This window comes from Salarias fasciatus, chromosome 6, assembly GCF_902148845.1.
Source record: "Salarias fasciatus chromosome 6, fSalaFa1.1, whole genome shotgun sequence".
Lineage (NCBI taxonomy): Eukaryota > Metazoa > Chordata > Actinopteri > Blenniiformes > Blenniidae > Salarias > Salarias fasciatus.
Genome location: NC_043750.1, coordinates 12,506,942 through 12,517,762, shown reverse-complemented (window position 1 = coordinate 12,517,762; position 10,821 = coordinate 12,506,942). Strand labels below are relative to the sequence as shown.

The window sequence follows — 10,821 nt, the reverse complement described above, 5'->3', positions numbered from 1 at the left end:
TGAGACGTAACCTTTTGAACACCTGGAAATGTTGGATTTGACATTAGAAATGCTGTCCTGAGGCTCCATTCGTTTCATCAGTCCAACACTTTTTCAGTTCTTCCTGCAGAAGAGAACTTTTATTATTGTCCAATCAGTTGTTTCTTTGAAAGATCAGGGAGTTACTCTGGTTGTAACTCCGTCGTGTCACCTGTTGCACTTTGCACCAGTAAGGTCCCTTTTTCTGTATGAACTTTCCTGACTTATAAGTTGGCAACAAAGTATCAGTTTTAGGTGATGTCATCATCTAATTTGAGCCACTTATGCAAATGAGCAGCCGTGCCAATTAGATGATGAGGTCATTTAGAACTTTCCTGAGGAGTTGGCAAGAATGTTTCGATTTTAAAGCAACACTGTTTTAACACAATAAATTGCATCAAATGTAATTTAATTATTAAGCTTTCAATGTAAATATTATAATTTCACATTATGCACTGTCATTTAAATTATTATGACATTGGAATATGTCTACCATAACTCACCATTCAATTCAGTTCACAATTCAAGTAAAATACAGTCATTTCTTGGCACTTTTATTATTATTATTGTCAGTAAAGGTAACGACGTAACACTGGGAAAAGTAATTAGATTACTCATTACTGAAAATAATAATGCTGTTTATTTTAACGGTTACTGTCCTCACTGTTCATCACACAGTTTAGTATATTTATCATATCAGTTTAGTATATTTCTGTTTTTCGCCTCTTTAATAAAGCTTTTATTACCCATCAAATCAATTATGTTTTTAAGAATTTCTCTCTTTTTGCAGGTTTTTTAACTTATTACTTTTTCTGTCGGTTTGACAAAGTGTTTTTTCATGAAGAGATCTTGCATTGCTGCAAAGCTACTGTTTGTTTGTCTCTTTGAAGAGTTCAGTCCCATCCTCATTTTCCTTATTGTTCATAGCTATGCCAATAAGCAGTCTGTGCACACAGTCTTATGTAAATTGCCATTGCGCTCTGTTATGTACAGTCTTCACCAATGCGCTGGATTTTACTCGCAAAGCTGTGTGCACACATTTACTGGTAATCTTACCCTTTTCAATGGATATTCAGTGCAGCGGTAGTCATGTCTTGGTGTTGGTGTGCTGTGTTGGCGGCCCTGTTCCTGTGATGACTGGCTGGCGCTCCCGGTTCCTCTGGTTACTGGCTGGCTGGCGCTCCCGGTTCCTCCGATCCACAGACGGATCAGAACCAGCTTTCCGTTAACCCTAACCCTAACCCTATTGACCTCGCAGGGGTCACAGCAGCGATGCCCCTAGTGGTGGGACCCTCACAGGAACAGTAAATAAACAAAAATAAAATTGAAATGCACAACCCAGAAATGGCTCTTACACAACTTATATCATAAAGTTTGGCTCTTTAAAGGACTTGTGTTGATATTCCTGTGAATGAAATCTCTGTGTTTTAGAGCTTCTTTCATGTGCATAGATTTTGCTGAAACTGAAGAATAGAGCCGATGGACCACGAAAGAAATTTACATCACAAAGCACGCACGCACACACACACACACACATCCTGTTCACACTCATCCTGTTTCCTCTGGGATGTTAAAAAAAACAGTTAATCTCCAGAAATGTTTTTTTTAAGCACGTGAAACTCAGCTCATGGAGTCACTGAGCTGATAGTGGCTGCTACTGAACTTTCAGTCTCCGCTGTGGTGGATATAAGACCACGGTTTGGACTGGTGTTTGCTGTAGAAGCAGCTGATCCAGCCATGGTGGTGAGTCTGTGCTTCCTCTTGTGAGGCCTTGAGGTTTGAAGGTGGGGCTTCATGGAGTTCCTCTTGGTTTCATTTACTGTTAACCCAAATGTTGACATCCACTCGTGGGTGATGAAAACCATGACAGCGTAGACGCGAGCGGCGACTTCTCTCTGCAGCGGTACCATGTCGGAGTGTTACCTGGCCTGGCTGTGCGCCCTGCTCATCACACACTCTGGATCTGGTGAGTCTGATTCCGCTGCTCACAGCTGTGATCCTCATTTGTAATTAAGATCTGTGTTCAAGTGAGAAACGTTTAATACTGTTTTTTTAATCAGATTTGAATGAAAACCATAAATGAGAACACCTTCATAACCTTTTGGACTATTTTGTTCTGTTTCATGTAAAATGCTGTCTAAGGCTAATTGAACTCCATTTAATGACTGGCTCATGTCTTGTTTTCCCTGCAGTGTTTGGTGACATTACGTTCATCGAGCGTCATGAGGGAGAGTCCGTGGTTCTCCCGTGCTCGCTTGAGTCGCAGAGAGTTCCTCCCGTCGGCGTTTACCTGAAGCGCAGCTGGCTGCGTGACTCAGAGGTGGTCTTCATGTACACGGGGGAAGAGTTCCACTCCGACGACCCGACCATCAAGGCGCGCACGAGCGTGAGCGGAGATCCAAGCCTCCACTCCCTGAACATCACCATCTCCCAGCTCGGGGTCGGCGATACTGACCGCTACTACTGCGAGTTCATCGTGTCCAACCAGTCATTTGACGACGAACACGTGCGCGCACCGATGGAATACTTTCTCCATGTGAGCGCCGGTGAGTGAAATTTGTTTTTTTCTTTTTAACAAATTGAAAGAAATGTTTCACAGGTTTGTGGGAGGTGAAAGTTTCCACTGAGCATTATGGTCAAAGCCTCTGAAGCACACGACGTGACTTTGACACCATTATTTACTCTCACCGAGCTGCGTTTTCCAAATTGATTGCTAAATGTTTGTGTGTGAGGTTTGTTTCTGTGGTCAAAAAAAAAGGGAACCAACCAACTATTATTATTATTATTAGTATCGTCCTTCAGACGCAGGTACGGTTGGTGTTCACATAAAATAGAAAAGGCGATTCAAATAAAACAAGTCAGTAAAAATTAATGAGAAAAATCGCCTAAATGTACATGGAGTTCATCACTGTCCAGGAGTCAAGATCTTCTCCTCCTCCAGCTGCTCAATACACCACCTAGAGGGGGGGAATGGTTTTGTAACGCGATGCAACACAGAGTTGTCTTAAAACGATATCGTGACTGTTGTTTCTTCACATTCTCTTGAACATTTTTGTTACGCTGATGTACTTTTAACCAAAATATTAGATATTGTACATCTGAGATTACAAAAGTAATCATGTTAGAAAGATATCTTTATTTTTCAATATGTAAGAAAAGTACAGAAACATGGGAAACAGAAATTAAAAAAACATTTGATGGAAAAGGAGTATGATAGCAATTACAGTGTTACAAACACGTCTTCACACCTTGTGCGCCGCTCATCAATCGGATGTTATTGTTTTTATTCCTCTGGGTGTAATTTAACTTCAAGGTCTCTCTGCAGTGTCTGATATATGCAGAAGTTCCACAGGAAGCCGCTTTAGCTGTTTGATCCTGGTAATGAAAGTGCGATGAGACGGCCTGCACTCTCTATTTCTGCTTCACAATAACTGAATATTCATTTTCATATCCTGTCAAACTGTGTCTCATTCTAACATTTTCATCACACTCCTCACATAATGTGTTTTTTTTACAGATTGACTTTAGAGGTTATATTCAGTATATCAACTACTCAGTTACTGAAACTAATTATATTATTGCAGTAAGATTGTAAGTAATTGTTATAATTATACTCCCAATTGGAGAAAAAAAATTCTTTTTAGACACTGTAAAATGTAAGCTATAAAAAACATATGAACATTTACACTTTCATTTGGGGAAAAATGTACTTTATTTGAAGTTTATTAATATGTACTGGTCAGATTTTGATCCCACCGACGTCATTTAGCTTTGCGATTGTTCCACAGATTAAAATGTCCTGATGAGTCAGATGAAGATTACGTTACCTTTACAAGTAAAGAGAAGGATCCAGAACATGTAGCCTCTGGTCGCTGAGGCCGAACTGAACGGCTGCTGAGCAAAACATGCAAAGTTAGAGTTTTACTCTATCGTACTGTTTGTGAAACAGATACATACAAACAGTATCATGGATGAAAGAACACCTGAAGCAGTCGATGAAACTAAACTTTTATTCTCTTCATGAAGTAAAAACAAAGTTTCTTTAAAGATGAGGGCTCCTGAATGTTCATCATCAGTTTGACCGATGTTAAACTGTGTCCTTGTCCTGACCTTCAATGAGACGTGCTCAGGCCTCACTGGGGGGGGGGGTCCCCGGCCCCCTGAGTCCACCTGAGACCCCCTTATCCAAATGCTGTGGTGTCCGTGATGTGAGTTTTATCCCCTCTCTGGAGATGTGTCTGGATCAGTGGACCTGGAGCTGGTGGAGACGTGTGCGGGGGGGTCGGCCGTGCTGCCCTGTGTGGCCCCCCATGGGGAAGGCCGGGCCGTGGAGGGGGTGAGTCTGAAGCGGCGAAGGGGTCGGTCGCCCGTGGAGGTGTTGTACCACTCGAGGCGGCCCCCCTCCTCCACCGGGTTCTCCGACGCTCGCGTCCGCCTGTCCTCGGCCCCGGGCCCCGCCGGCCTCGCCTACAACCTGACCCTGACGCAGCTGCGGCCGGAGGACAGCGCCCTCTACAGCTGCCAGCTGCTGCTGCCCGGCCGGCCGGACGCCGGCGCCGCGCTGGGGAGGCGGGTGTTCTTTGTTTCTGTTCAAGGTGGGTCACCGCCTGGTGGCTTCAGCTCACCCCAATAAAAAGCTCCCTCTCTCAGTCGCCCGGTGTTTTTGCTTTTTTTGTCCTCCTCACGATGCGTTGGCGTGGCCATCAGTTTGTCACTGATATGTCAGGAGGTTTTGTGGCTTCCACTAACAAAGCTGCTCCTAACAAACACACTGTGAAACACATGCTTTCTGTCTGTTGCACAACGGCAGTGTTCCACTTTTTTTTTTCTTTTCTTCTCTTTTTTTTTTTTTTTTGTTGCGGAGGCCGTTTTGCTGGTATGACTGTTGGTGTGTGAAGAGCTGATAACACCACACAGCAGCAAAGCTTTGTGATAAAATAAAAGGACGTGTTGTTTGGATTGTGAAATATGTGAGGGGGGGGAATCTACCCCTCTGTGGTTACAACATCCCCTCTGCTGCTGCAAAACTAGACCAACAGACCTGACATGTAACACACTTAAATGTGTCAGTTTTAACACTGAATTTGGTTTATACACACGCACGCTTTAAACTTCATGTGTTTGGAGGCATTTAACATGTTTTCTGCCATCGGTGACTGTGCTGACAGTTAAATATTGAGCTGTTTCTCTGAATTGATCCTTTACAATAATGAAAATATGCATCACTGCAGGTTTTACTTCCACATATCTGAGAGCAAAATGAAAGAAGGTTTTGGGATCAGTTTTGGATCATTTACTGTGATAATTGGGACAAATTGACCTGAACTATTTGTCCCATTCAAAAATAAATATAATCATTTTGAATATCTATCAAGCCTTTATAATTAATAAAACATGACCTCAGAACCAAAGGAGTCATTTTTTGTACTAAATTAAATATCGCTGGTCCCACCAATTTGATTTTGACCTTCAACATCCGACAAACTTTCTTATGTTCTTATGTTCGATATACCAGAAGTGTCGGTCTGTTGAATTTAAGAGCTCCAGTTCTGAGCTGTTTAGCTGTTACAATGGGGAAAAACCCAACAAAGGTTAAAAAGCCACAGGTTTGAAACCCTTAGACATGTTTATTGTTAAAAAAAAAAAAAAAAAAAAGAAAAAAAAAGTGGAAATTCTCTGCGATAAATGCATCGTGAAGCTGCGAGTTTCTCGTGTGTTGCTGAAATGTGAGATTCACTGCGGTCACCTCAAAATAACCGAATTAGCGGAGGAAGGAAGTTTGTTTTCCACTGATGGATGGACGGACGTGTCACGCCGTTACTTTCATTCTGCCGCGGTTTCAGAGCAAGGCACGCTGGTCTCACTGCGTCTGAAACCTTTTGCTTCTCCACAGGCGGGCAGTGCGGCTGCTCCAGCTACTCCTCCCTGCTCTACGCTCTGTCGGCGGCCGCCGCCGTCCTGCTCCTGCTCCTCCTGCTCGGATGTGTCCTCGTCTGTAAAGTGAGCAGCCTTTACTTTGCTCATTTAACACAAAAGGGATAGATGGGAGGGCGAGGACGACGACCAACTGGGTACTGACAGCAGCACCTGTTTTGCCGGAAGCTTTCTGAGTAACTCGCCACAAAAACCACATTGGTTTCATCAGTTCTCAGCATGTATTTCTGAACACATTTTTAAAAAGAAAAGGTATTAAAATTCAATTTTTGTATTTTTTTCTGTCGCCAAGCAACAAATTGGTTGAGATTTAGACTTGAAATCAAGATCCTGTGTGGAGGGGAACATGAGAAAAGCTGTGATTTTGACACAGGAAACTGGGAGTGTCTGTAAACTCTGCTTGTTCCCCACACTGATTTGTTTCCCTCCCGTCTCGGCGGCTGTCAGGGCAAGGCTCACCGCAGTGAGAAGACACACCCTCAGGCGCCCATCTACGAGGAGATGGTCGGGGTGCAGCGGCCCGGCCGCAAGCCGGCCTCCCGCCTTCTGGAGGAACCCGAGTCCTCCGAGTACCGGAACTGCCCGCCGAAGAAACCCCCCTGCCCCGAGAACCATTACGAAAGCCCCAGCGGAGGAGGCCTCAAGTGAGATCTGCCTCGACCCCGCAGGACCGACAGCCACGCTCTGAAGTCTCCTCAGCAGCGAGAAGCCACTTTCAAACACCTTTGACTGCTGCTGTGATTAAAGCATTATGGGTCATGTTAGGGATGCAGAGGAAGGAAGAAGTTCTCTTTGTATTTTAAATTTTAGGAATAAAGCTGCAATGTATAGAATAAAAACGAAATGCTGAGGTTTTCGCAAATAAAATGTGTCTCTGCGCACGTCGTCTGGTGATGGTCCAATAAATGAACGTTTATCTCGGTTTGGTTTTCCTTCACATGGTCAGATCGAATTCAGGGAACCTCAGAACAGGAAAAGCTTTGGGTTTCCTGTTCGAGCTTTGGCAACAGCCACAGGAGGTCCATCACCCCAGAGGGGGAACTGCTGTGGGTGCTCAGCACGCAACACTCCAGTGTATGTTTAGTCAATTATGACCGTTCAACATAAGATCTTTGGTGTTCTGGGAGAATTCTGTTATTCTGATTTCAGAAGATGCTTCAAGAAATCGTACAAGCTTAAGTTTTACCACCGTTCAAGCATCAAGTCTGTAATCGTAAGAAAATATGATGTAACCGAAAGAGAAACAAAGAAAAAAAGAGAAAGGACACCCAGTAACAGCCAAGAAAATGTGTAATTTTATTAATATAGTCCGAAAGAAGCTCCATAATTCATGGAAACATTTTTTTTTCCGGTGCATGTCTTTAACAATCACATTCTATGAGGAGAGAAAGAAAAAAAAAAAAAAAAAGAACATTAAAAGCCACAACTTTGTATTTCAGTTACAGACATTTTTCCTTAATGTTTTTTTTTTTGTTTTGTTTTATTTTTCCAAAGTAAAGAAAGGCAAAGGCAAAGTACCCCCTCCCTCGACGCCCCCCAACCCTCCGTAAACCACCCCCCCAAACCCCGTTTAAAAAACAGACAGCCTTTAAAGTCATGGGCTTTTTTTGTCAGTACAACCCACAGTGCTTTAGCAGAAGGATAAGCGCTCATTGGTTAAGGATTACACAGCTTGACGATGCGATTTACTAAAACATTAGATGAAGGTGGGGGGGGAGCGGATGGGGGCGGGCAGGGAATGGACAAAGAATTCAAGCTAAATGAAAGAAAAACAAACAAAATCACAACCCTACATCGAACCCTGAACCCCAGAGTGTGAGTCGACTCGTCCCTCCCACTTGTGCATAGATCATGATCCTTTTAAAAACCAGCTTCGTTCACACCTGCCTCTGGAAAAACCCACCCGGTCACACGGTAAGACATCCCTCACTCCGCCGTCACATGTTCAACGGGAGAGATGATTTCAAAATAAAAGTCTTGCACGATGCTCCTGAACTACAGGATGGAAACAAAAGTCAAAAACGTACAAATGCATTTTTTTTTTCCTGTCTTTTTCCACAATCAAACCATTGATCATTGTTTAAAATGTAAAGCAATTTCTACTTAGATTTCACATGTAAAGCGCTCCACTTTTCTCAAAGTTGATTCTCAGTCTTATTTGGTAAATATGTAACTTGCTACGAACATTTTTTTTTTCTTGTTTTAAAGAAACAATGGTACTTCTCTCTATATTCTGTTAAACTCAAACTTCAGTGCTTGCTTGGAGTTTAATAGTTTTCGCTTTTCTTCTCGTTTGTCCTTTTTCTTTTTTTTTACCCCACACAAACATTAAACTTAGAAATGATGGAGTTGGTATCTGGAACCCTGGCCTTCCTGAGACGAAATCCACATCTTTAATGAGTGTGCAAGATAGTGAGCAAAAAAAAAAAAAAAACTGCGTCGCAGTATTACACAGAACATAAAATCACAACTCGGTACGCACACAGATAGTCCGACCACATGGAAATCAAAACTTGAAATATGACACAACACTGATCAATCCCAGAGTTCTGAAAGTAGCATAAATCTTCATTTTGCAAAGATTTTCATGTCCATATTTGATGGAAGATGAAATTTGTCCTTTTTTTGAGAAAAGAAAAAAAAAATGGAAACACATTCCTGTTATAAATTCTCACTTCGTTGAACTTCAAATGAAATGCTTGTAAACGACAGCGAAACCAAAAGAGAAAAGATAGGCACCTCTGAAATGAGCTTTGTAACAAACTCACCTCCCACACTTTCTCCCTTTCCATGAAGTTAACATCGGGATTACTAGTCCTTCTACAGCTAGCTATGGCCACAGTTCTTTGTTTTTCCTTTTTTTTTTTTTTTTAATTTTGTAAACCTTTTATACATTTTTTTTTTTATTTTTTAAATTTTTTAAATTTTTTTCTTTTTTTTATACATTATTGGAACAAAATGGTGCAATACTCAATGATAATCCTTGTTTTTTTTTTTTCCGGATTAATCCACAATAAAAGCCACTATAAGGTAGATAAAACTTTTTACAGATAGAATGAAAAGAAAAGTCCTTGAGTAAACTTGTACACATGAATTGTCACCGTCACCCCTCCGTACTTTATACCTACGATTAGCTGAGTGAGGGGCAGAAGACACTCAGTGCAACGTTAGAAGAGAACAAGTGTCCGTCAGAAGAGTTTTTGACAGAGCAATAAAGATAAAAATGAACACACACACACACACACAAAAATAACATACTGAGTGGAACATAACAGCAGGCCGTGCGCCCGACACACACATTCATAACGACATCTGACTTTCAAGCACGCATCGAAGATGACTTTTTTTTTTTTAATTTACTCCAACGATTTCGTATTAGTAACTTAATGCAATACTTATCTGATAATTTTCTAAAAGCCCCTAAGTGTACCTGTCAGATGGAGAACAAAACAAAAGAATAAAAAAAGAACTGACTTCACATTATGTTATTGGCGCTCCATGATTCAAGTATTTCTGGTCAATATTTTGTCTAGTTTTGATATGTCTGTAAGAATTTTTTTTTAAAATATATTTTCCATCGACTGGGTGAAATATGCATCGAACCAGGCGGTTCGTGTTGGGCTTTTTAGACAGGCTAATTTCACAAACAAATACACACAACATAGTACAGTACAAGCGCTTCAGAGTACTGCAGTATGCCACCGGGAACCAGAACGTGCATATCCAACTTCGTGGTAGAAAGACGCAGCTTTCAATCAATCAAGTATCAAGTTTACACCCGACCCAAATTCGTTCCTTTGTATCACTTATTTGCGGGGAAAATACATATTGCTCATTTTTCAGTTGTATCAAACCGAGACGCTTCAAAACGAGAGAGAAAACGAAACAAAAACAAAAAAAAAAGTTCAGAGGTTTTTTACGATCCAAGAAGTCTGAAGAGGTGATACCACACACCGTACTGGCAGTATATATATGTGTATGTAGCGTAGACATATATATACTGGAATCTAGAACAGAGCTGTAGAGAGGAGAGCCTCTCGATGCTGGTGCAGCATGGGAAACCCCCTTCACTGTCAGGGTTCTCCAGTTAGTACAGGATGCTGGGAGGTCCTCGGCTATTGGGTCTGTCTGAGCTTGGATCAAGGCAGTTACAGAAACAGGCAATAGTGATTTTTGCTCGTGTGCTGCAGGACCGGGAGTCCTGAAAGGTAGCCTTTTCCCGTTTTCTTGATTTTTATTTTTTTGTGTTTTTTTTTTGTTTCTTTTTTTTTGTTTCTTTTTAAGACTTTGTACCTCTTGAAATGTGCCTCTCCCCGCCCCGCTGCTGCGGAGTGAGAGAGCGAGGCTGATACAGTGGGCCCAAGCCATCTGGGTCTGTGGAAATGTACAGTTCAGTGGGCCCCGCTTTGAGCGGGACACAAAACATAAAACGAGATAAATACAGCATCCACAAAAAAAGGCACCCCGGCCACCGCTCTACTCCTTTAGATGGTGGTAGTAGAGGCCGACGGCCGGAGACATTTCAGCTAGAAGTGCAGAGCTTTAACATATTATAGATCTTTTTTTTTTTCTTCTTCTTCTCCATTTAGATTTTTTAAGCATTTTTAAGATTTTTATGTCAAACTTCATAAAAATGATGTTAAAATGCAATTTCATTTTTGGTTTTAAAAAAATATGTACCCGGGATTACCCATCATCAACTGTGCACTGTAGCAAACTGGAACCCCCAACTGAGTAAAGATTTTCCTCCTTAGCGTGGGGCGTTCCCCACAAGAGCGTTTAAACTAAAAAAAAAAAAAAAATCTCAGTGGTTTGAGGGCGTGATGCTGCCTCATCCCTCCTGTCCCCCGCTGCGCCTTCTGCAAAGGT

The 10,821-nt window shown here is 41.9% G+C and overlaps 1 protein-coding gene across 1 annotated transcript; it reads left to right on the top strand.

The window, feature by feature from the left end:
* Positions 1 to 1,752: 1,752 nt before the first annotated feature.
* On the top strand, positions 1,753 to 6,873 carry cd7al (cd7 antigen-like). Its single transcript, XM_030094731.1, has 5 exons — positions 1,753 to 1,984; positions 2,211 to 2,564; positions 4,251 to 4,613; positions 5,912 to 6,018; positions 6,400 to 6,873. The coding sequence occupies exons 1-5, from the start codon at positions 1,927 to 1,929 to the stop codon at positions 6,598 to 6,600; spliced, it is 1,083 nt and encodes a 360-aa protein (XP_029950591.1). The 5' UTR covers positions 1,753 to 1,926; the 3' UTR covers positions 6,601 to 6,873.
* Positions 6,874 to 10,821: the final 3,948 nt, after the last annotated feature.

Bases quoted from the DNA above. Each gene is read 5' to 3' on its own strand.
- cd7al (XM_030094731.1), top strand. From the start codon at position 1,927: ATGTCGGAGTGTTACCTGGCCTGGCTGTGCGCCCTGCTCATCACACAC. The intron at 2,565-4,250 runs GTGAGTGAAATT...CCCTCTCTGGAG, and splicing joins CTTTCTCCATGTGAGCGCCG to ATGTGTCTGGATCAGTGGAC. The intron at 4,614-5,911 runs GTGGGTCACCGC...GCTTCTCCACAG, and splicing joins GTTCTTTGTTTCTGTTCAAG to GCGGGCAGTGCGGCTGCTCC.